General features: G+C 39.2%; 1 protein-coding gene across 14 annotated transcripts; it reads left to right on the forward strand.

Moving 5' to 3' along the window:
* The first annotated feature begins 1,040 nt into the window (after positions 1-1,040).
* LOC131246487 (uncharacterized) lies at positions 1,041-25,564 on the forward strand. 14 transcript variants are annotated; one of them, XR_009171403.1, is made up of 5 exons: positions 1,041-1,195; positions 3,948-4,177; positions 4,910-5,005; positions 21,565-22,332; positions 24,662-25,491. XR_009171403.1 is itself a non-coding variant. In XM_058246663.1 (5 exons), exons 2-5 carry the CDS (start codon positions 4,162-4,164, stop codon positions 24,859-24,861), a joined length of 357 nt encoding a protein of 118 aa, XP_058102646.1. In that variant the 5' UTR covers positions 1,041-1,195; positions 3,948-4,161; the 3' UTR covers positions 24,862-25,564. The 14 variants fall into 14 exon arrangements, 8 of the variants coding, with proteins under 8 accessions (XP_058102646.1, XP_058102645.1, XP_058102651.1 ...); XR_009171404.1 differs by having other exon boundaries at positions 24,674-25,491; XR_009171405.1 differs by having other exon boundaries at positions 24,780-25,491.
* The last annotated feature ends 428 nt before the right edge of the window (positions 25,565-25,992 follow it).

Genomic DNA, 25,992 nt, shown 5'->3' on the forward strand with positions numbered 1-25,992 from the left:
GGGCTCGAGCGAGGTCCTTTATTCATGAGCTGGAATTGAGCAGGCCTCGCCGGGCCTTGACCCGTTCCATTCGCCAACCTAGTTATTGTTGAGCCACACGTGTGAAAATGACATGCTTGCTCCGCAACGTTTACTAGCTCGCTCGATGATCTCTGCACCAAATATCGCCATAATATCAGGAGAAATATACTAAACGATATAATTGCATCATTGTGAGATTCTCCAAATCTAGATAGATTTTAAAATATCGCGTCTCTCTTTATATTAACTTAAAAAATAAAAATTAGAATTTTTTTAATAAAAATGTATATTAATTTTTATTTATTTATTTCTGCTGATATTTTCCAATAATACTCTAAAAAATATAATAATTTGAAAATCTCCCGATAAATTGACGAGAACGAGATTTGTGACATTACGGTTTTTGTCGACATACCACGGTAGCATATGGTCCGGCTCTAGGTTAGTTTTGCTGACGAAGAGCCACGTGGAATCTCATCAGATCCACGCAATTCATCCAGTACACTTTTTCCCCATAGAATCCAAAATATTATGATGACCCAAGACTCAGGTGGGCCACACCATATAAACAGTTGGGATGAATGGGTGCCATTAGTTGTACAGGTCCCACCATGGTATTCATTTTCCATCCAATCCATTCATTTGAAACTCCTGAATTTAGAGTCTTAGGCATATTTTCATGGTGTGGCCCACTTGATTTTGAATCACCCTGATTTTTGAGATTAAAGCCAATTCAAGGGGTGGTATAGCTGATGGACGGGTTGGATTTCACACGCGTTAAGCCTTTCATCGACTCTAGAGCCAGTAACCCTGGCACGTGCCTAGGCGAGGTAAGCAAGCGTTTTCTCCCTGAGAGTTACTGAAAAAAGCGTTTTCCTTTTTTAGAACTCCGAATGCGAGAAAATGGGACGAGTAATAAAAAATAGGGGCAAATTCGTAATTTTACGAACGGCTCGACTTGAAATTTGAACGGCTTCATTTAACCCGCTCAAGCGCGCGGTTGGGAGTGGGCCCCAGTGTGCTAAAGCGGAGAAAATTGGGAATCCCGGGCAGGACTGCCCGCTGCCCGTGCTGCCCGTTGAGTGGATGAAAGAGCGTTCCTTACTCTATAAATAGAAGAGCCGTCCTATGAAACGCAGTTTGCCGCTTTGGCTACTGAAAGCCGGGTGCGAAGGTTAAGCTTCTTCTCTTTTCCTTCTCCCCTCTTTCTCTTTATTTTTTTCTTTATTTTTTTTCTCCAAATGGAGATATACAAAAAGAAATTCTGTCCATTTTTATTATTTGATGTAATTCAAGACCTGATGCATAATTCGATTTTTATTTTTTATTTTTTTATTTTTATTTTGTAATTAGTGTTGGAAAATCGCTGAGTTGACTCGACTCGTGAATCGCTCGAGTCATCACCGACGTTTAATCAATACTTGTAATTGATTTTCTTTTAGATCGGCTACGTGACTCGGGCGAGTCATTGGAAACTCGGTGTATTTATATTTTATTTTTTAAATAATTTAATTATATAGATCTCACTCTCTCATTATGATTATATATTTCCATTTTCATTGGTAGCCTTTTACTTTATTTCGTTTATTTATTTATTTTTGGCGAGTCATGTAACGATCTGACTCGCCCGAGTCTTGTTATTTGACTCGATCCAGTCGTTTTTCTTTCCTGCTGGACCGTAGCCTTTCCCGTCCGTCGCGTATCTGTCGTGATGAACGGACACAATCAGGGATTTCCGTCAGATCTGGTAAAATGCCTTCCCGTTCTCTTGCCGAAAGAGAAGATGTTGGTTACAGATCTCTCGGTTGCAGATCTCGACACTCATCATCTGTGCGTGTAGAGGAGGGTCTGGCAGCTTGATAGTTGATAGAGACTCGCAGAATATGTTTCTCTCACTGCATCACTATGTGATGATCCAGACCGTTCATCTAGAAGTTCCTACGCCAAATTGCTGGTTTCGAAAAAAAAAAAAACCTACTGATCTGATCTCCTCGCCATCTACAGGACGGTGATGTAGGGACTGCTTTTCTGAGCCTTAGCTTTATATTGTATGGATGGTTTTATCTCTAAAAGCATAAACGAGTTGTCTATCGAAGAGATGGGCCTCAGATGGACGGTCTAGATCGTCACGCGGTGGGGCAGGAGAGAGCATCTATTCTAGATCCGACTTTATAAAAGTGTGTCAGATTTAGAATATTTTCTTTTCTTTTTTTAATTTTATTTTTAAATTAAAAGAAAGTGGAATAAGATTCTAATCCCGCGTGTGGTCCACGCGCTTAGAACCGTTCAAGTGGCAGTCCCACTCTACGTGGGCCATGGAATGGTCAAGATGTTTCTTGACAGAGGGTTTTTTTTTTTTTAAATTCCCTGCCTATCCTTGCTTCTTGAAGATTCCGAGCATCGTTTGCGTGTCGCAGTCGTAGCTGAAATCAGACTATTTGTACAAACTCGCGGGTTGATTTCAGCTATCCAGACCATTGATCTGATGGTGTCCACACTAGATAAGAGCCGTGCCCTAAAGTTCCCCCATAAATCCTAACCATCCAATTTTTTTCGCCATTTATGAGTTCGAATGGTTAACGATGTCTCTAGAGGGGATTTTTGGGTTGTGGTCCATCGATAGTGTCTTCCATCAGATCGTCAACCGTCCGGATCACTGAGCCATGTGTCCCACCGATAAAAACTGAAAGCCCGAGGACTGGTCAAGGCTCGTAGAATTCCACCTGTGAATGCATCGGCGCAGTACAAAGTGGATTCTGGCGATCTCAGCCGTTGGTTTGATGAGCTTCTCGGTGGATGTATCATGCTCCGAAAACCTCCCAGATCGGATAATCCCCACCATCCTATACTGACCTTTCGTGTACGGCCACTTCTGTCTTGCCGTCATGTCAAGCAATTATATAGAGTATGCAGCTCTTTTCAAAGGTGGCCCACACCATCAGGATCAACGGTCAACTGGTGGCGATTGTCCAAAGGGTTTCAGTGTCACAGTAAATGGAAGTTAGGGGATGCGAGGCCTTCTTTTTTCAAAAGTGTCAAAAGTTTCTCAGTCGAGAGCTTCTCTAACCATATATGTGGGGCAATCACATCCTATCATGTTATAAATTGAATGGTCTGTTGGTTGGGATCCTCCAAATCTCACTATAGAATTGATGTGGTGGAATTTAATCGGGCCACGTGCTGCTGCTGTCAGAGATGTTTATCTCTGGAGTTTCGTACCCTGACCAGGGGAGAATTTGAATGTGATCGGGCCATGTGCGGTTGTTAGAGACGATGGCATAACATAAAAGGTAGAATTCGAATTTGATTGTCATCTCTTACAATAGCACATGTGATCCAATCAAATACGTCAACAATATGCTTTCTATAGATGGTGGGTCCCACCTTCTACGTGGAGTAGCCACTCCACGTATTAAAAGGTGGGTTGAAATGGCTGTTTCCACTCATCAGCTGCATTTTATGCCACTCCACGTATTAAAAGGTGGGTTGAAATGGCTGTTTCCACTCATCAGCTGCATTTTATCTTTCATCTTGATAAAAATGAATGCGGATTCTCTCCCTGCCTTAAGCATGAAAATCTTGCTTTCTTGCTTCATAATTGTCAGCACTGCTGCATTGAATGTAGCGTGTGGTGTGGTCCAATTAGATTGCTTGTGGCAAGCAGAGGATCCAGATTCAATGAAAATATATTACAGCAAATGTTCAAATTCAATACATGAAAATGGTTCTTCTACTTCCACCTTTCAAGAAAAAAAAAGAGGTTCTTCCACTCCAGTAGATTTCTGAGTCTCTCCTCTGTCTACGCCATGGTTCACCAGATGAACGGTCTGGATTACTAAACCATGGGCCTTGCTTGCAGAAAGATACCATTTTCTCAGTGTATTTCATTCCACCACTTTCTCATTGGAATTTGCCTTCATGTGCAGGACATATATCCTTGTATCTCTTTCCTTCCAGCAGCTACCTCATGGCTTCTCCCTTTGTTGTTGCTGCTGCACAAGCATGCAAGGACCGCAACAAGAACAATGCTTCGTTCCGCAGCATGAAGCGATCCTGGTCATCGAATGAGTCATCATATGGCTCCAGCGCTGCGACGAAATCCTGCGTCTGTGCTCCTGCCACGCACGCCGGATCTTTCAAATGCAGGCTCCACAGGGTAAATTCTCAAGGCCCTTCATCTCCTCCGGCTCCACAGCCCGCTGTCTCGTCGTCTTCCACAAGGACTGTCGAGGCGCAATAAAATGGACAATGAAAATGTTACTATCGCAAGAATGCCCTTTGTATTTCTCTACTATATGAAAATCTCCCTCTGATATAGTATGTGGAGGAGACTTTTCTTCTTCTTCTTGCTTTCTCTTCTTTTTCCTCTACTACCCCTCTTTTCCTTGGGCTTGTTACTTTTTTGCCTTTTGAGTCCTTGGTTTGCTGTCTGTAACCGGAAAGTGTGAGTGGCAGTCAGTGTAATTGAAGTATATGGATGTGTGCTGTTTTGGAAGATCCTTTAGCATTTGAAGAATAGTCATGGGAATGGGCATTAGGTGTTCTCCCTTCAAACAATGCACCTGCTGTTTCATTAAATTGTATGCATACAACGAACCCATGGTGCATTTTAGATGGCAATGTGACTACAATGTTGTTGAATTGTATATATAAAATGAACCCATGGCCATTTTCGGTGGGATCTGAAACTCATATGTTTGTGCAAAAGCTAATAGATATTCAGATATTTTGATGGCTTGAGCGCATAGCACATTCTAATTTCCTATTAATCAATTGATGGTTAAATGGTTGGTTTGGCGGGAATTTTATTCTGTAAATATGATTTTTGTGGCAATGGATGCAATTGAGAATCTTACCACTCCTTTTACTTTACTCTTGGTTGTTTCAGGTGTGGAATTAAGTTTGATTTTGATGGTATGTTCCCGTATGTGCAAATGTTGTGCGAAGATTCGAGGCGTTTTTCAAAATTTCACCCAAAAATTTGGTACGTGTGTGCTACTTTATTCATCATTGATGTCTAACTTTAATGTATGACATGCATAAAAAATCTAGAATTCTTGTTCACCATAATTATCTATTTGAGGTATTATACAATGCGTGCTGGTGAAGCATTTTTCATTATGATCATGATTTTAGTTTTAACAAGTGGGGCCTTTGGTTTATTGCCCCAAAGTCATGCTATGATGCGTCTCACCATGGATAGGTCGTGTGCAAAAATCTTCCAAATTGAAAGGAGTCCTAACTATAGAATATTTCCTACATGCTCAATCAGCTGGGTTTTGGTTTCAGTTGTGCATGAGCTCGGCCCATTTCTTGGTGATTACGAATGAATTTCCCTAAGGTTTCTTTATAAGTAGTCAAGGGTTGTAGAAAGGGGATCACTTTTTCTCTCTTTCTTTTTTGTCATAGTTTTGAGGCCCTTAGTAGAAACATTGGACCAGCCAAAATATCAAGGTTTAATTGTTGTCTTGGAGTTTGAGTGGAGCATGCCTACTTTTGGATCTTTGCCCTAGTTTACTAACAACATGCTTCTCATTTGTGAGGTGGATCAATTGTGCAACAAGGAGAAGAGATTTAGGGAAAATGTTTTGTTAGGAGCAAATGACTCCCTAACCTATTTTATTGAAAGAGTTTTTACAAAAAAGGGTTTGGTGTCTTGAGGGTGCACCAAAATGAACATGTATCTCTCTCCCTCTCTAACAGTGACACAGAGAGCCCAGACAAGTCATGAAGAGGGTGAGAGAGATGTTGGGAGAGTGCCCTATGCTCTGAAAACTTTGGAGATCCTCGATTGATGCTGAGCCCTTGCTCGATTGAGGAGGCCAACTCCAGGGAAAATAGTCCACTCAAGAAGCTAGTAAAGTCGAAGAGTTGGGTTGGAGTTGGAGATATATGACCATCCCTTTTGCAATAAAAGGGTGTTTGGTCTCTCCTTTCTTTCTCACATCACAATCAAAGCTCAGATTGCATTCTGCTCCACACATTTCCAATATATCTGTATTATCAACTCGTGCATATATATATATATATATATATTTCGTCTCCTTTTTCATTTCAATCGCCTACTTGGAGTTATTTGACTTTGCGAAGTAAGGCTAAGATCTTTTTTATTCTTGCCTACCCGACCCCATGCGGGTTATGCAAAGCATAACAAGATATATAAATGTCAAAATTTTGATGAATCCCTTGAAAATCATTGAATCCTGTAAAATAGAGACCGTACGCTGTGCATGGGCAGAAGAGGTTGCCCAACCCCTTCCTCTTCTGACACCGACCCCTTCCTCTTCCGACACCGAGGCCCTTAGAATCGATGATTTCGGATCAACTGTTGGAGTCATTTGAGTTGGAGAATTTCATGATTCCCTGACCTGTAAGTGATTCTTCGGTTTCTAGCCAGTCGCAGATCTGGAAATTTATTTGGCTAGTGTTGACTCCAAAAATTGAACGCATTTTTACACCTGAGTCAATTCCACACCCATTTGCGCAATTGATAACTAGAAGTGAAAGCGATCGTCGATCACTTGCATGGCGGGAGCGTTCACAGAATTATATGCCTCTAAGGTCCCTTAGAGTTTTGTTTCCAAATGAATTTGGGGAGAATACCAGTCTTCAGTGTGATACATGCTAGTTGTCAAAACATTCTCGAACTACTTATCCAATTAGTCAAAAAATGAAGGTATTGCTTCCTTTTGTTTTGTTTGTTCTGATTTGTGTAGCCTCTCACCAATTACTTTTGTTTCTAGATTTAGTTACTTAATTTTGTTTATGTAGGTTTTCTGGTGTTTTAAGTTATCGTCTAGGCGAAAGATGACATGTAGAAAAGTTATTTGTTGGGGATTCATATATGTGAATGGGAACTTGGGAAGTGACTTCCTTTTCCAGGGCTTTTGGTTTCAGGCCTTGTAGATTTCTATCGACTTACCTAGCCCCCCCCTTTGATGAACAAGTCGACAAAACAATAGTGGGACAGAGTGGTGGAAATCTGGTTAAAGACTCTATGACTTGTACCGACTCTTTCAGGCTTGATGTCGAGTTAGGACTTGCCTGAGTTGGTACTGAATTGGCCGGACTTGCCTATAGGGAGGATGACACTTTGTGGCTGGTCTATTTAGCAACCCTCATAGTATAGGTCTTCTAGTAGGGTTGTCAATTGGTCAGGTCCTAGAGTACCATATTTGGGCCAACGAGGTTTAGGGTGGGCCAGGTCTGGGTCCTTTTGAGTCCTCGTCTTGTTTTGAGGGACCTAGACCCAGATCACGATCTGGTCTAGGTATCCTTCGAGTACTTGTTTTCAAGTCAGATCAACTAAATAAGGGCATTTTACATGATTAGGCACACTCTATGGATGGATTAGATTGCACACACATGAGCCACTTTGACACACGTTGCATCATCCTTGTATTGTATTTTATTCTCCAAATAGGCATATACCTAGTCGAAAATCCAAGTCTATTCTTCCTCCTGGCTTAAGATAAAGTAATAAGTGGAAAAATGTGAAAAAGAAACCAAAAAAACAGAAAAGAAAAAAGAAAAATTGATCCATTGATGTGTCTTGACCTGTTACAAGCTTACAGGGGGTTTAATGGAAATGATATGGGTTGTTACATCCGCAATTGCACCTGAGATAGTGACACACCCCCATCACGTCTAGGCAGACCGATATGTATACAGTGTTGGTTTTGATGTCATACTGGATTATTATTATTTTTTTAAAATTTTTTATAATCTTGGTTGGGAATTTTCAAACGTGAGGAATTTTGGTGTGTAAGGCATCACTGTGAACCCATAATATCATCATCTTGAATGACTATACCATGGCCCCAGTTGTGCAAATTCAAAGCCTGAAAGCGTATTGTGCAAACATCCAGCCCAAGCATTCTATAATACCTTTATCCATATATGCTCTATTCTTTTCTTTTCTTTTGTGTGGTATTTCGAATTTATTTGTTATGTGTTTATGCCAAGTAGTAGGATTCAATATTGCAATGTGGATTCGGACTTGTTTTTGGCATGGGTTTTGTTCACATCCATGGAAGGTTGTTTTATGATGCATGGTTGTAGGTTTATGCATTGATTTTGGTGCAATCTTGACTGTTTGTTTGGCTTTCAATTTTGGTGGTTGTTCTCTAAAAAATGTCAAGGAAATGTAGATACCATTGAGGGCTGTGATAAGCCTAGAGTAGCTTTGGTGGTGAGACTTCAGGAACCTCTTCAAGGCTTTAGATAGTCCTGAATTTAGTGAATATATTAGCATGAATATGATCAGGACTATCTAATAGTTCTGGGTATGTAGGGACTCATATGGAGTTAGGTTGATATATATAAAAAAGGTTATGGTAGAAAACTATTTCACTTTTTTTTTTTTTTTTTTTTCTGTTTCTGTTTCTCTACGTCAGATCATATTTATCAAAGTGATTTTTTGATTGCTGGTGAAATTTTTGTTTAAAAAGTGAAAATGAATTCTAACCGTAGTTGCCTGGTCCTCCTAACCAGTTGATGCTCCTGCTTCGAATCACACTTTAGACTCACTCTCTAGCTCCTGCTTCCTAGCTGTTTATACTTTTTAATTTTTTTAAGTTGATGATCCATGTGACGCTTAGCTACAGTCCAACAATCCATTAAGGTAATGGTTGCACATTACAAACGACAAATACATGCCTGTAAACTTGTTCCTCAGCTTGAACATGTGTTAAGGATTAACTTCTCTAAGTCTAAAGACATGCTTAACAGCAACTTCTGTAGACGAGGATAGGGCCTTAACCTCACTGATGATAAAGCACCCTTTCTAAGGGACAACATGTGCTGGAAGCAACCACTGACTTTCAACTTCAACCACTTGTGTGGGGGAGAAGACAATCTATTTAATGTTTTTAGGCTTCCTATTTTGGTCCATTAAGGACAAGGCACCGATTCCTCAAAAAGTCCAAGAGAGTGATGCCTTTGAACTCTTTGGAAACAAGACCCCAACCATTCAGGGTTAACTTAATATTTACCTATTGTGACCATTACGGTGCAATGGATTATCAAAGATTCTCCTTTTGCACACCATTTAGATGCTATTTGTAATTACATGGGGAGTATCCTTAAAAGAATTGTGTCCCTACCATCCCTGGATTAGCTCCCTAATATTCAGTAGGATCACTCAATTATCGACTCCAACCTCCAATGTTAGGAAAAGATTATAAATTGTCTCTGTCACCCTCTGGCATAAGAAGCTGGTATTATGTATCGATATGTTCCTTTCTTGAGACAGTCCATTACCTTATTTTTCTGTTGTTGTCAGGTCAGTCCATTACCTTATGTTTCCGTTTTTGTCAGGTCCAACAAAAAGATTTGGGACAACCATAGGAAATTGTTGGAAGGGGATATTTGCCGAAATTCCTTGGCAACAACCTTGCCATTTCCAATTTGAAATGTTACTTTTTGTTACACAGCTTTTGCCACCCCTCCGCTGACATCTTCAAACTTGGATATGACTTTCCAAATAAAAGGGCTTCCTAACTCTCTTCAGCCCCTCTGAACCCTCCCCCCTTTCCTTTTGGCCTTGTTTCTGAGTAATGACTTTCTCGATAAAGCCCCTTGATCCCTTTTGAAGCACCACCATCATTTAGAAGAAAAGAACTTAATTCATTTTAAGGGTTCTATCAATTCCACTGCCTCCTTCCAATTTGGGTTTTGGAGTGTCCTTTTCAGTTAATCATGAAAATTTTGGCCGCCTTCCACAAGAAATCCTGCTGAAGCTCTTGATTGGAATTTGAAACAAGACAAGTAATACCTAGGAAGGTTGTGGTGGATGAAAATAATATGACCTTTGAGAGATTTGAAGCTGCTAATCTCTTTTCAAATCTTTAAGACCCTTGTAGTTAGCTCTGATGCATCTGGGCCACTCATCCGTCAAGTGGGTCCTTTCCAAGGTGCTAACCTCTTCTCAAACCCTTAAAGACTCTCCTCTTCTCTAATCTTTAAGCCCTTTGGCTCAGCTCAATGGTTTTAAATATCATCTGATACAACTTGGTATCATCCAATTTGTATTGGTTTTGATTTGAAAGGAAAATAGTCACCAGACTGGTACAGGAATGAAACTGGATTGTAATTGATTTGTCACTTGTGTGGGACTGAAATGAATGAATTGGGGTAAGACAAACCGGTTCCAGTCTTTAAGTGAGTCACACTTCGAAATTGGGCAGATATGTCAGATGGGTCCCACGAGGTGGACAATTGAAGATCAAGCCATCGATTTTATTTCATGCACATATTAGGCCCCATTTGAGGATCCTGGTCAAAAGATATAATAAATCCAACCATCCATAATTAAGATTTGGACCATCCTACTGTCTAAATTGGTGCAAGTAAGGTTTTGCATAAGATCAAGGTTCTGGTGATACATCTGGACCTAAATCAGTGTTCTGATTGTACTCTGGGTCCATAGTCCATGGACATTATTGTTTAATTAGTTGCTAGAGTTACTCATTACATGTTGAGCCAGTTAACCTTAGTATTGCATCACTTATTTATAGGTCACTTTTTCGAGCATTAAAAGCTTTTCGAATCACACGAAATTGGTCCCTTTTCATTATGTCGTCTTCAGGGGAAAGAAAGAAAAAAGAAAAAAAACTGATGACTATAGAAGCAAAAAAGGGTAGGTTAGAAATCATGTGCTCAATACAACAAAAACTCCTCTTGCCAGGAAATGTTAAAAGCCCTCTTGGGTATGTGAAGAAAAGAACTGCACGACTTTGTCTAATTTATGACTTGTTACACATCTTTCAGAAACATCTTGGTCGATAGACTCCATGCAATACAACCATTTCTCTTTTCCAATCAAGAACTTTTTTCTACCCTTCTCAACTACCAATCGATATTATCATAATACCCTTAAAAAAACTCGAATATTGTCGTACCTCAATTACAAACTCAAATCAAACCAACAAATTCAAAGAATCTACTAAACTCATGAGTCAAATAAACCAGAATAATCCAAGTAGCCCTTTTTCGTTAATGACCAACTGTAGACACCTCACCTAAAACGAGGACAAGCCACTCTTGAGCTTTAGCTTGACTTCAATAAATTATCTCCAATTAATTTAGAAATCATTGAAAATCCAAACGGATTGAACTAGGAGTATACTCAGCACGTCCCGGAGACAACCAATGGACCCGATCATCTAGCACCAAATCTACTAGTGATTCGATCACGATCGTGCATTCGAACTCTAAAACCCCAGAAACTCTCTGTACGTGACAACTGATGTGCGAAAAATGATAAAATGAACTCTCTCTACCCTTGAATCACTTTCTGTACTTCTTAGTCTTCCCAAATAATGTTGTATTGAGGCGTGAGAGGTCATATCTTCAAGATTGAGGAAAGTACGGTTTTCTTTGTCCACAAAGTGGCCATGATATTATTGAAAGCAAATTCTGACTGATAAAGATGATTTATGATTCATTGGAAATGTGGTAAAATGATCTTCCTAATGAATTTAAGTTTTCTCCAATTGAAAATGTGGTTAATGATCTTCCTAATGAATTTAAGTTTTCTCCAATTCGGGTTATGATGAGGAAGATCCGGCCTGTTTATCAAAACCACGCATTATAGAGCGACTAAAGCCTTAAAAACTTTGGCTGCACTTTAAACTAGTCAAACGAGGTTTGATTGAAGTGATTTTAGTTGCATTGAAAAGCTTATGAAGTGACATTTCCAATGATCCTAAGATCATCGAAAACAAACCACCGGTCAAATTGTAGACAGCCGATTTCATAGACTGGACGATTGTACTTTTAGTAGGTCAAACGGGGTCCGATGGAAGTGATTCTAGTCTTGTTAAGAAACTTATTTGATTATTTTTCCAATGAGACTAAGATTACCGAAAATGGATGGATAACCTACAAGATACAAACATGTAAAAAAGATATATATATATATATATATATATATATATATGTATGTATGTATGTATGTATCTAAAGAGAAAACTATTTTGCCTTACATCGCGCAGAGCGAAGTGGCCTCAGGTTAGCAAATAAAGTAAAAATGTAGTGAATAAAATGAAATGTCAACCAGCCTTGCTTCGTAGGATTTAAGATCCTGGGCAGACAAATAAAAGAAGAAAAAATGGAAGATGGATGATAATGCAGAATAAGATGTAAGAAAATGTAGATATAGTTGATGTACTTAGAATGTGTGGAGTGGAATGCGAATTAAATAGAGATAAGCAAACTCTTAGCTTCAATGACTTCTTTAATTGACCGTTTTTGCCTCCTATGTTGGGCAACGTGTTGGCACATTGGAAATCTTTATGACACCTCGAGCAGCACCTCCGGGTGAACTCTAACTCTTGGACCCTCCTTGTATTTTTCTCTCTATTTGCTCTCGTTTTTTTTTTTTCTCTCTCACTATTCGTTTCTCTTTCGTTTTCTCCTTCTCTGTCTCACTTCCCTTGTTCCTCTCTGTATCTATATATTTTCCTTCGCTCATCGGGTTCCTTACATAAGCGTTGGTAGTCGAATTCTGTTGCCGGCCGCAACTCATCGAGTTGCGTTGTGGGCATTCATAGTTTAAAACGTAAGATATAATATATAATATTATATATATATATATATATATATATATATATATATATATATATATATATATATATATATATATATAGTTAAAAAGTGATCATTACTTATATATATATATGTAAGTAATCATTACTTTTTACTATATATAAAAAACGTAATGATTAATTATTATTATTTTTTTTTGCAAATTGTTTAAATGCTTGTATCTTGGTTGTTATCCATCTATTTTCAGTAATCTTAGTCTTGTTGGAAAGATAATCAAATAAACTTCTTAATAAGACTAGATTCATTTCGATTGGACCCCGTTTGACTTGCCGAAAGTACGACCGTCCATTATATGAAATTAGTTATTTATAACGGGAATAAGATTATAAAAAATATATGGATAATGAAAAAGATACAAGCATTTAAACAATTTGCAAAAAAAAGAAAATTCATTAATTAGTATGTTATATATATAAATTTATTATAAAATAAATATATAAAGGTAATGATTATTTTTAAACTTTTATATATAATATATAATATATTATATTTTACATTTTAAACTACGGGCGCTCACAATGCAACCCGAGGCGTTGCGACTGTTGGCAGCAGAATTTGGCTGCCAACGCTTTTATAAGGAACCTAAGAGACAAAGGAATAGATATAGATACAGAGATGAGTAAGTAAAGTAAGTAAGAGAGGAAGAAAACGACGAGAATGAAACAAAGAGTGAGAGAAAAAAACAGAGTAGAAATCGAGAAAAATATAGGGATGATCCGAGGGTTGGAGTTCTCTGTGAACGCCTCCCACATGTGAGCGCGGCGGCGGTGCCCTCACTAGACTTGGTATTGATTACTTAGTGTAGTCAAAGTATGTAATTGACTCGAGTGTGAAAATGCATTTGATTCAGAGTCGTCATTAGTTAAATGAAGATTAAAATCCATGACTGGCTAGAAATCGTAGAATCGCTTAGGGGTCGGGGAATATCTCGATTTCCTAACTCAAATGACTTCTGCGATTGGTCTGTGGTCGTAGATTCTGAGTAAGAGCCTCGACGATAGAAAAGGAAGGGATTAAGCACCCTTTTCCGCTTGCACAATGTGCATTCTCTATTTCATAAAATTTTGCAATTTTTGGGGATTCAACAAAATTTTGGCATTGTTATCTTTGGTCTTGCTTCGTATAACACACAAGGGCCAGACATGCGAAAATAAGATAAAATTATTTAGCCTTACATTGTAGAGCCAAGTAGCCTCAGGTAGGCAAATGAAGTAAAAATGCGGTGAGTATGAGGAGAATGTAGTGGGTGTATGAGGAGAATGTAGCAATGCAATAATGTAAAGAACTCCACAAAGTTAGTCATTCGATCGATCGAGGGTTGAATGGAGATAGAACTTCGACGTTAGTCTACGCGAGAGGCAATGATCAGAACTCTGAGACCTTATACCTTACCTCATAAAGATATTATGTAGAATCAACTAAGGACCTTGATTGAGATGTGAGCATAGAAGGGAGAATCTCTACCCTACTCTTGGTACTTCTCACTAGTGTGTATCAGGGTATCCCAAATCGGTTACGTATCGGCCGTAACGGCTGATACGTAACGGTAACGGTGGGACCCGTTACGCGATATGTGGTCGAAACGGCCGTTACGGAATTCTGTGATCGTAACGGCCGTTACGAACCCGTAACGGCTGTGACGGGCCCTTAAAAAAAAAAAAACTTTCCTTTTTTCCCTTTCTTTTCTTCTTCTTCTTCTCCTTCTTCTTCTTCTTCTCGAGCAGCTGCGGCTACGGCTGCGGCTGCAGCTGCTTCTTCCTGTTCTTCTTCTTCTTCTCTCTCACTCTCTCTCTCTCTCTCAATCTCTTCTTTCCCCCTTTCCCTCTTTTTTTCTTTTCTCTTCTTTCCCTCTTTTTTTTCTGTTCGTTTCCCTCTCTCCCCATTTTTTTTTTAAATACTGCTGTAGGTACGTGTCACGCAAAGACGAGCGCTGACACTCCTCGAGCTCCGAGTTGTACGAACGGTTCAAAGGAGATCAAAGTTATATGGGCTCCACAGTGATGTATTTATTACATCTACACCGTTCATCTATTTTCAGAGATCATTTTAGAGCACCACCCAAAAAATGAATTATATCCAGAGATCATCTGGACCACACCAAAAATAGCAACAGAGATAATGATTTTCACGGTTAAATAATTCGTAGGGCGCACGGTGATGTTTATTTTCCATCCAATCTGATCAGACCCGAGTGGGCCCCACTATGATGTATATTTTTTTATCCATATCGCTCATCCATTTTGCCACATCATTTTAGGTCAGGATTCAAAAAATTAGTAATATCCAAATCTTAGGTGGACCACGCCATAGGAAAAGGTGGTTATAGAATGCTCACCATTAAAATTTTCTTAAAGTCCACTGTAATGTTTATTTTCAATCTAACCTATTAATTGGGTCACATTGACGTGGATGAAGGGAAAACACACATGTCAGCTTGATCTAAAACTTTTCTAGCCCCTAATAAATTTTTAACGGTGAACATTTAATTATTGTTGTTTTTTATGGTGCAATCCACCTGAGCTTTGGATGTGCCTCATTTTTGGGCTCATGCCCTAAAATTATTTGGCAAAATGAATGGATGTTGTGGATATAACACATTCATCACGGGTGGGGCCCAAAAAACTTTGACATGTGTGCTGCACTTTACATCTGAGTCCCTCCTAATTCAAGCCTTAAAAAATTGTACACGAGACATATATTAACTTAAAATTTGACAATTAAATTATGGACTGCAATTGCTAACTCACAATGCCAAAATCAAATTACTTAAATAGTTTTAATTGTTAATTTGTGAGCTTTTATTTTTTAAAATAGGGCCTTTTGATTTTTTTTTTTTTTTATGATTCACTATCCAATAAATGTCCACCAATTTATAAGTGGGATAATGACAATAAATGACATGAATTTGAGGCTGATTTGGAGAATAGATTGGTCCTCCAAGTCAGCCCCAAATTGGTAACGCCATCTACCTGAATTTAATTTCATTTTTTTTAAAGAACTATTGGGAGAAATGATATCAAGTTGTTAAGTATATAAATTACATATTTAAAAAAATTAAATATATGAATTTTGTAGTCAAATTCAAGTTAACTGGTTAAAAAATTAATCAGATAGTCCGATACAACTTCTTACCAAAGAGTGGACCGTTACACCACCATAAACATGTTCCAATTTATAAATGAATGCATATTTGGAATGCTTAGAATATTCCGGATTTAATCAATATTTTTTCATATTTTTTTGGCAAAAAAAAAAAATTGTGCCGTTACGGGCCGTTACGCCTCCGTATCGTTGTTATGCCCCCGTATCCGTATCGGTTTCGGAGGGCACCGTTATGCCAACCGATACCGATACGGGACACCTTGCTGTGTATGGAAGGTTGAGGGCCTGATTAGGCTAAAGATGGGTGTGGCTATTATGTAGGAGAAAAAGAAAATGAGTATGAGTTGGTGGGAGACCTAAGAAAGGAAGAGGCTTTTCACCAAAATTTCAAGGTTTGGTGTAAATGAGAGGGAAGAGGTTGTTTTAATGATTGAGTTGGATGGTAATTTAGTTATTTGTGGCAGGATAAAGATACACATGTCACATTCCTATTAGCTTTTGAATGCTCTTGGATGCATGGCATTCTCTCATTGGTTTGTTAGAATGGTGTGCTTGGTAATTTTCGAGATTTTTATAGATAAAGGTGTAGAAATGATATTTTGTATTTTTAAAGGAAAAAAGCAATGAGAAGGATACATAAGGGTAGGTGAATGATAAATAAAATGAAAAGAAAAGGGAAAAATAACCTTTTAAAGATTTTTAAAGAAATTATAAAGAAGATGGTTTGATAGGTAGGTGAATGATAAATGAAAATGGGAAAGAGACGTCATAATGATGCTGAAGTGAAAAGAGGAAATTTCATTTTTGCATCTTCTACAACCTCATTGCTGACACTTGGGATGGCTTAATAATATGTAGGGGACACATGATGGATGGCTTTTGATGGTAGGATGTTGTCTTGGTCAGGAGATCTAATTTGTGTGGGTTAGATGTCCTAAAGGCTAAGGATGTTTGTGAGGAATCATTCTTGATTTGATCCGGTCCAACCAAAAGTTTGTGACTTGGTTGCTAGGTGGGTTGTATACAGTTCCCCCACTTTGGCAATGGTCGTGTGCAACCAAATGCTAAAGCATTGGACACCCCATTGTTCATTTCTTGCATTGTGTATTGGTAAAATTTGGTTTAAGCATTTGTGTTGGTTTTACGTTCAATGAAATGTGGCTAATGGACCTCCATGGATTGAATGGGTGAGGTAGATGCCTTGTGCATCGTGCGACCCTGCAGAGATTCGTCTAACATTCATTGGGTATAAAAGGGCTCAGTGAACACTCATTTCATTCTACGATTGTGTGGGGACTCATCTACGAGCCCAAGCAGGCAATGATTAGTTGTAATGCGAGTTTTCTTTCGTTGTTGGAACTTTTGATTTGAGCACTTTGCCAGCATAATCATCCATCGGGAGAAGTGAATTATTGGACTGAATCGAAGTATTTGAATTACTTGAATACAAGATTTCTAAACATTGTGAGGTGCAATTGACGAACACTACCAATTCAAATAGCAATCACACTTGCTTACTTGAAAATTTAGAAAAATTCCAGTTGGAAAGATCGAATTTGGGTTGATGCTGTGCCATCGCTTACCGAGTATGGGAGTCTTGGTGGCTCGGACAATGATCAAAGACCTCCAGGTGTTGTGCCATCGCTCACCCAGTATGGGAGACTTGGTGCCTCAGACAATGTTGTGCCATCGCTCACCAAGTATTGGTGCCTTGGACTGTGTTGTGCCATCGCTCATCGAGTATGGGAGACTTGGTGCCTCGGACAATGATCAAAGACCTCCACTTGTCCCCAGCATACCTGTAGGCCATCCTAAGTGTCAACAATAGGGTTGTAACAAGAGCATAAATGGAATTTGTGTTTTTTCCCCTTTTCCCTTTTTTCCCTTTTTCATATCATTACCTTATCACAACCTTTAAAAGACTATTTTCTTTTTCATTCACTTACCCTCATACATCCTTGTCATTGTTTTTCCTTATCTGTTTAAGAGCATTCAAGATCTAATAGGAATGTGGCATGTGCATTTTCAATCTTAATACTCACAAATAACCAAAATGCCATCTAGCTCAACTATAAAAGGGCTATCCCTTCTCATTTTCATTAAGTATTGAAAATTTGGTGAGAAGATTTCTCTTTTTCTTATGTTCCCCACTATGTTTTACCTATTTTCCATTTCCTGTGACACAGTCATACCAATCTTTAGCATAGCCACTAGCTCAACTATTCCATTCCCATTTACAAATTGAGAAGGATTAAGAGTTTGAGGTGAGTTATCACCCATTCTTCGTTGTACTAAGAACTTGCTCCTTCAACCCCATTTGCCTAAGGCTCACCCCTGTAACTATTGGGCTTATGCACTTCACTCATTGAAGAAGATTGCCTCTATAGGGGTCTTTGCCCACATGGAAGTGCGGCAGAGGTTGAAGAGATTGAACATGGGAATAAGAAGCAAGCTCGCCTTCCTTTTTTTTTTATTTTTTTTATTTTTTTTTTATTTTTATCATTTTGATAGAGGGGGATGGAGAAAACAGGCTCCAATTTTCCAGTTGAAAAGATGGGTTCCCTTTTCATCTAGATAGAGAGTGAAGAGCTAAAATCTTCTTTCATCCTGTAGAGAAAGCGTTGAGATTCTTCCTTCTTCGTTTACATCTCGAATTGAGGCCCTTTATTGATTGTATAGGATATCTTTATGGAGTGGGGTAGGAGATCTAGGAGCTCCAATCATCTTTTTTTGCATGGATTGTTGAAGTTCTTTCTCCATTTGCATCTATAACCCTTGATTGATTTGGTGGCTTGCTTTAGGAAATTTCTTTATATTTCTTTGTTATATTGCTACATTTTTTTCTCATACATTCCTTTTTACATTATTTTATTTTATGTATTTATTTGTCTTGAGCTATAAATCATAATATTGATCTAAAATCGCAACAAACATGAATCCTGTAAGTAGCAATTGTACATGTATATGGGTAGAGGCGCCTCACACCTTCCTTTGTAATTGAGGTTCTTGTTGGAATTTGTGGACATTAGACCAAGTGTAGTTTTTTGATAAAAATCATTAATGTTGTTGCTTGTGTTACCTTGGTTATATGGTTTTTAGCTTGTTGTAGATTTTGAGATTTTTGGCTAGTAGAGACTCCGTTTTCCTTTATCATCTCTATTGATGTTTTGCTGACAGATTTGCCAGTTTGTTTCTTGGACTCACAACTCCACTGGAGATGGGGGCAGAAATTAAAATTCTGCTTGCCATGCTTGACTTGAAAACACGAGATTTAAGACTTCTTAGGAAATATTACTCTAGACCGTAAATCAGGGCAACCATCAAGCACTATCATTCCTCCATGCACTATCATTCTCGCATATCATGTCATGTAGGAGCATTTGGGCTCATAAGGGAGCACCTCTGGTCTTGTCGTCAGGAAGGCCTCTTGGAAGGCACCGCTCTAAGCTTGCACCAAATATCTGTCTGTTTGGGCCAAGAGCTATATAACTTAGGGAATTCGTTGAAGTAGGGAATTCGTTGAAGTTGAGAATCCTTAGTTGCATGCATACTCACATGCCTCTTGGTATTGTCAATTGGAAGCAATAAATTAACTTATTGGCAAAAGGAAACTGCTAAAGTGTGTATCACCACCATTGGGTCTAAAGGTGGTCCGCACATTCGTCGTTTTCAAAGGACCAAGATCACCATATGAAGCCCAATACTTAACGCGCTCACAAGCTACCATGTTAAACCAAGAGAATGAACTTACGTTGAACTTGGCTCACAAGACCACACAACCAAATCGCACCTCAATAGCTCCCCTCCCTTGCTGACATGAGCCAAAACATCAAAAGGCTAGAGGATATGACAATAATTCTTCCAAGCTGAGACCACACCTCTAAGCAGTAGCACGCAAATCCAATTGTCGAGTGCTCCTCTTAGTGGTCTCATTCAAATGCCTCCACTTCTCAACCTCTTGTCCACTTCCACCCAAAATGAGGAAGTAGATCACTATGAATATGAAGAGATTTAAATGGCAATTTAAGGGGTGAAGAGGCCCCAATCCACTTCCTCAAAAATTGAGTGACTTTGAGATTAATTTCAAGAGCAAGTCTGGGAGTTGGGAGATGTAAATAACTTGCAAAAGCAACAAGGGGTAAATCTCCCACCTGCAAAGTTTTGTAACTCGTGTCCTTTTCCAAACTCTTGGGTACCCAAAAAATTCAAGGTACCAGATAGAAATATGATGGTGAGGTTGGCCAACAACTCACCTTAGAGCCTTCTGTGGGGAACCGCACATGTTAGCAGTTGATGAATGGGGCATTGATTCACTTTTTCCAAAAGAGTTTACAAGGACACTAACTGAATGGTACCCATTACTTGACTATCACAAAATTAAGACTTGGGAACTGTTACCTTGAGCCTTTGTTGACCAGTATTCAAACCACCTGAATAGGCACCTAAAAGAGTGGATTTTGATTATGAGACTTTTCCAGCATACATCAGATGTATGAGTGCCATGGTTGCTTGGATGAAAACATTGATAGAGGAGGAGCAAATCTCTATGGTAGTGCACCTCACGATTCCCAACATTGTGGGGTACCTCAGCTCCCATCCCTATGGGAATTTTGTTACGCTCATCTGCACTGGAGTCCAAGTCAAAGTAGGAATCATGACTAGCACTGTAGCCCCATAGCCACACTAGGTCAATCCAATGAGAAAGAGAAGAGTTGACGGATAACTCATTGGAAATGGTATTGGAATGGGAATGGACCCTCTCAACATTCAACTGAGGTAAATGCTATAATCTCGACAACCCAATTTGCTTTGCCCCACAATATTGTTAGCAGCATGCAGGAACAAACCACTAGTATCAAAATCAAACAAGGCAAGCGATGATGGGCAGAGAGCGTAGGGTGTTGAGTTGTTGACACTGCATTGCCTAACCCCATAGCGAGTTCTTGGCCATGTTGATCCAAAGACATGCCACTGCCCTGTTATAGCCTACGCCTTCGTTGGATCCCCTACTCAAAAAGTTATGGGAGAATTTTCCGCCTATCATGAATCCCATAGATAGACAACGAAATGATGTTTTAGCTTAAAACACACAATCCCGTATCTAATTAAATGAGGAAAAAAGTATGATCACCCCTTCGACAACTGACAATATGCTGCAGAACCCCTTGCTGCAACATCGGGGAGGTTCGAGCTCTTTGGGCAACCCTACTATCGATGTGATTGAAGCTGAGCCTGCCCACATAAATCCATCTAAATTCATTTTTCACCCGTCCATCCATAAACACCGTCTCTTCTAGTTCCACCTTGGTATTGCCCTGGGAATTCCCATCTTCTTGCAAGGGGCATCTTGGGTTGTTGTGACACCTAATCAGCACACCACTCTCCAAGGAGGAAGTGTATCTTCTCTCCCCACACCACATGCCCTAGCTTTGTTAGGGCTCCATCCCATGCAGCCTATAATCCTTCAAGGGAGAGACTTCATCTCTTCTCATGTTGCATACCATATCTTTGTTTTGCTAGGCTCATTGCCCATTGTGATTTGGGGGGCTAGGCTCATTGTTCATGCCCTAAAGCCGTGACTGTCCAATTTTGCATTTTCATATGAAGACATACTGAGAAGGATGAGACTAAATTTGATGCTAATGGTGAAATTTAGATATTTGGACCTTGTGAAAGTAAGGAACCATGGCATATATGTTTGGAACAGATTCCATTTTGCGAGATTTGAAAAAGCACTACCTAGTTGAAAGATTCTATCCATCTGTTGTTTCTCAATACATTTCTTTAGACAAGGACTGTTTTTTCCCTTTCTTGATGGTAAACCTTTCTCAGAATATGGAATGTGAATCAAACCATGTTTGAATTGAGGATGACTTCCAACTGCTTCACATTAGCATTCCCGTCAACATTATGAAAGGTTGCAAAATATTTTCGTTCATGGATGCCTTCTCCATGTATAACCAAATCAAGATGGAGGATTGAGGGAACACATCTTTTGTCACCGCATGTGGAATTTGCTGCTGCTGACTTGTTGCATTTAGGCTGGAGAATGCCGAATCTACATATTAGCGAGCCTTGCCAGATTTATCCCCGACGTGATGAACAAGTAGATGGAAGTGTATGTGGGGACAACATGATTGTCAAATTTCGAAGTATCAAGGGACACTTCAAAAGTATAAAGAAGCTCTTTGATCAATTAGAAAGGTACAGAAGCTCTGTTTGTTCCATAGATGCAGGATTGAGTTGCTTGTGCTCTGAATATAGGGTTTGCAGACCAAAAAAAGTTGGTTCGGGCATCTTTGGACAGTTTTGCATTCGGTTTATCATTCGTAATTTATTATGCTAAAGTTGCAAATACACCAAACATTTAGAGAGGAATGCAAGTTAACATCACTTAGATAAGGCTGTGGAGGCTATTCATGTCTTCATGGTGCAGGATGTTTTCTGAAGGCATCGTGAGGGCTGCACTTGCAGGCCAAACTCCAACTGCTCCTGGTGTTCTTCTAGGATGGGTAGCATCTTAGGCAGCCTGCACATGTACCCTGGCTCATCGAACAACCCCCCATCCTCATGCATCCAATAGCTTGCTCTTCCTCGAAGGTTTGCTTGCTAGCCTGCATTTCACCATGCATCTTTTTTTGTAGCTACATCTTCAGCATTGTCATCATCAAGAAGAAAATCAACATTGTTAGAATCTATTCTTTCGATTCTTGTAATCTGCTTATTCATCTTCTTTTCTTCTATTTGTCATTTCTTGTAACATGTTGATTGCACTATTTGAGTATTACTTCCGTACAAACATTTTCTCATTCAATCTCATCACTGCACTTGAATAAACTTACCACAATAGTCACACTTCACCTTGTGTTTATAATCCCCAACTTTCTCCCCATGCTGCCACCCAATGTCTTCTGGGCACTATTTGATAGGAGGCAGTTTTGTAAACAACCAAAGGCTTTTACGAAGGTGATCATCGATTAACACATGTAAAATTAGCATGGTAATGATCGTTTTAGATTACAGCTCAGAAGACAATATATCATTAAAAAATGTTGCTGATTTGTTACAATGGTATGCATGATGAACTGATACAATTCCAGATTTGAACCGATTTATTGGGTAAACCATGGTGGATTGGCCCATCTTGAATGGCCGGTTTGTATCTGGGATCTGGGACATGTTAGTTTATCATATTATGAGATCTAAATCTATAAGTCGTGAAAAAAAAAAAGAGACTGTTCACCACTATTCAATCCATGTGTCAGTTGTCACAATAATTCACATACAACAATAGGACCGTTACATTACAAATCACAGGGTAATCCTATGCCAACTTGAATTCTCATAAGCATGGCAAGCTGATTCATTTTGAGACTTGAACTGATTTATTAGGTATCCATAAGTGGATGGGGTCATCTTGGATGATCTATTCTGATCCAGAATCTGCACATATATGAATCTGAGTATAAATGTCTAATAGTTTTTTTTTTTTTTAAAACAAATAATTACTTACTTTTGGAAGAGGTAATTAGAGAAAAAATATATAACATGAAAAAAACCAAATAAATGTTTTCAATTTTATTTTTAAGTCTTTTTATAGGAATGCTGGTAGATCATTGTTCGGGCCAAATACATGGATTTACCATCTTTTATTGCCAAAGAATTGATAAAAAGAAGCGAAATGAAGGTTCTGGGAAAAAAAAAAAAACCACCATTTGAATGCTCGTCTGATCAGTGTGGCTCATTGGGAATTGTACGTATTGAGTTGAGTTGGGGATGGTTAAAATGGTAAATAGTCAACTATACAAATTCAACCAACAAATGGCCACTAATAAGAGGTTAGGACTGTCCAATCAATCTGATTTTGGGAATGAATTAACAACGGAGAGCGGACCATTGAGTGTATGTGTGAGAACCATCTCACTCTGCTAGTCCCCAGTTTCAATAACATGATACAATGCATGAATCACATGGGAATTGTGTGGCATGTGGTATGCCCGCATCTTTGCACAGATGCATGAGTTTTCAGTTCTGAAAAGTGGAGCCATGGTTTGGTAACGCAGACCATTGCTCTGTTGTGAGCCCACAATCGTGGGCTATTCCTAACAAATATCCTTGACAGGGAGCCCACAATCATGGGCTATTCCTAACAAATATCCTTGACAAGACAACCTTAACCTTTAGATTTGTGGCCTACAGATGGGCAGTTCAGAAGAGATGCAACGAATGTCCATGTTCAGCTGGAAAAAAAGGGTCCTAATAGTGGTTACTCGGATTTTCCAATCTAGGAGATTTTTGGGCATCCTCCATCAATGGTGGGAATCAATTAATTAATGGCGACCATGGACCCCACTTGCTAGAACTGAAAACCCTTGTATACCATGCAAAGATTGGCCACTTAACATATAATTCTTCAGAAGAGATACAACAAAGGTCCACAGTCAACTGTATACCGTGCTATCTTGTATTTTCCAATCTAGAAGATTTTCTTTTGGCATCCTCCAATGGGAATCAATAAATCCAATGTCAACCATGGGCCCCACTTGCTGGACATGAATACCCATGTATATTGTGCAAATATGGGCCACTTTAGTGTGTAATTCTTCTACCATGTGAACCAACATTTAAACTTCTTCGATTACAAATATACAAGTGGCTGAGCCTATTTGAAGCTTTGAATTTGTCTGTGGTAATTTAGGAAATGTCAATGGTCTTCGAAACTCTTTCTTTGGTTTCATTGCACAGATAACACAGGAGCTCATTAGTTAGAAGTGGTCCCAAACCTTATGCCCTCTCATTTCTTTCGGTTCTGCTGTTATGTAATCCAACCAGCTTTACTTTTCCCATTGATATTGCATCTACCATGTGAATTTGTCCTCTATCACAGTAGTACACTTCCATTTGGGCCCATATCTGAATTCCATTGTAGTTAAAAATACAGTTGTGGAGAACATTCTGACTCCAAAAAGAATTTTTATAGACACAGTTACAACTATGATATCACACATTGCAACTGACTCAGCTTTGGCAATTTCCTGAACCCACAGAACTCGCATTTCACTACAAATTCAGTATAGAGCTGCCATTGAGAAAAGTGTTGGCAGAAGTGGGAAAAGTAAGGAAAGATGAAGGTGAAATCAGACTCTGTTTCCCAGCTTTGCAAGAGAAGATCTTCAATACCAGATAGGTGGATTCGTTGCTTATGCTAATGTCATGCTTTACCACATTGTATTGGCAGCCGTTGAAAGCAAATCCATGACCATTCACCAATGAAAACAGCCGAGGTCTGAGGGAGCAACATGCACATCCCCTCTATTCATGTAACAGAGAACCAGGCAACTGCACGAATTGACAATCAACCAGTAATTTTCTAACAAGGTGAGGGGTTGCAGACAACGAAGGACCATGATCACAGATGAAATGGCAGATGTTCTTGCATCGGTTAGTTTGTAATATGAATGGGTGCAATGGGAGACTGGACAATCTGACGTGATTTTTACCACATTGTCTTCACACTAATCAGTCTCATCCATCTAATGCAGAAAGACAATTTTCCTGTGGCTGTGGTTCCTTTTTTTTTTTTTTGCATGTTCATTAGAAACTACAGCAATGGGAGATGACAATATCTGGGCATTTGTGTATGTCAGGTAAGTAAAGGGTCCTTTCTTGTGAATAGACTGTAATCCTGGCAGAACTCGATGGGGATGAGAAGATGGTTTGTGTAAGATGATATGATTTTCTTATTTTAACTGAAGAGAACTCGAGTCCATTGGGTGGCGAAATGCTGCACTGGCCCATTGATTTTCGGTTCACTAGTCATGTTTGATCCAGTAATCAAGGCTCATGGTCCTGCTGTGGGGTCAAAATTTGTAGTGCCGTTAATAAATTGGCTGTGCCTGGATGTAGGTTTTGCAAAATTTTAATTTAAACATGACAACGGTGTTAATGGGCTGTCTTTGCCTGCCTGATTGAGTGGATGGACCCACATGGTCTTTGAATGGGGTCATCAAGATGGGAGTGGCCCACTTTTTTACATGGCTCAGAGGTGCCACACACATTGGCATGTCTTGAAGTTGTACATGTGAGTGGGCTTAGCAAAAACTGTCATATTGTCAGTGGGCCAACTAGGTCTCGTTGAGCGGAAAGCTTAAGACCTTGGGATGGTTTAAGCGATGTTGGATCGTGGGCCCATGTGGACTATAGATCGTTAGTTTTCACATATCAATCCCATTTCTAGATTAGGCATGCATTTGGATGTAG

This window comes from Magnolia sinica, chromosome 5 (genome assembly GCF_029962835.1).
Source record: "Magnolia sinica isolate HGM2019 chromosome 5, MsV1, whole genome shotgun sequence".
Lineage (NCBI taxonomy): Eukaryota > Viridiplantae > Streptophyta > Magnoliopsida > Magnoliales > Magnoliaceae > Magnolia > Magnolia sinica.

Excerpts from the sequence above, each read along its gene's own strand:
- LOC131246487 (XM_058246662.1), top strand. Across the intron at positions 5,006-21,773 it reads AAATTTCACCCAAAAATTTG|GCTGGAGAATGCCGAATCTA; the intron begins GTACGTGTGTGC and ends TGTTGCATTTAG. Across the intron at positions 21,937-22,168 it reads CTCTTTGATCAATTAGAAAG|GATGTTTTCTGAAGGCATCG; the intron begins GTACAGAAGCTC and ends TTCATGGTGCAG.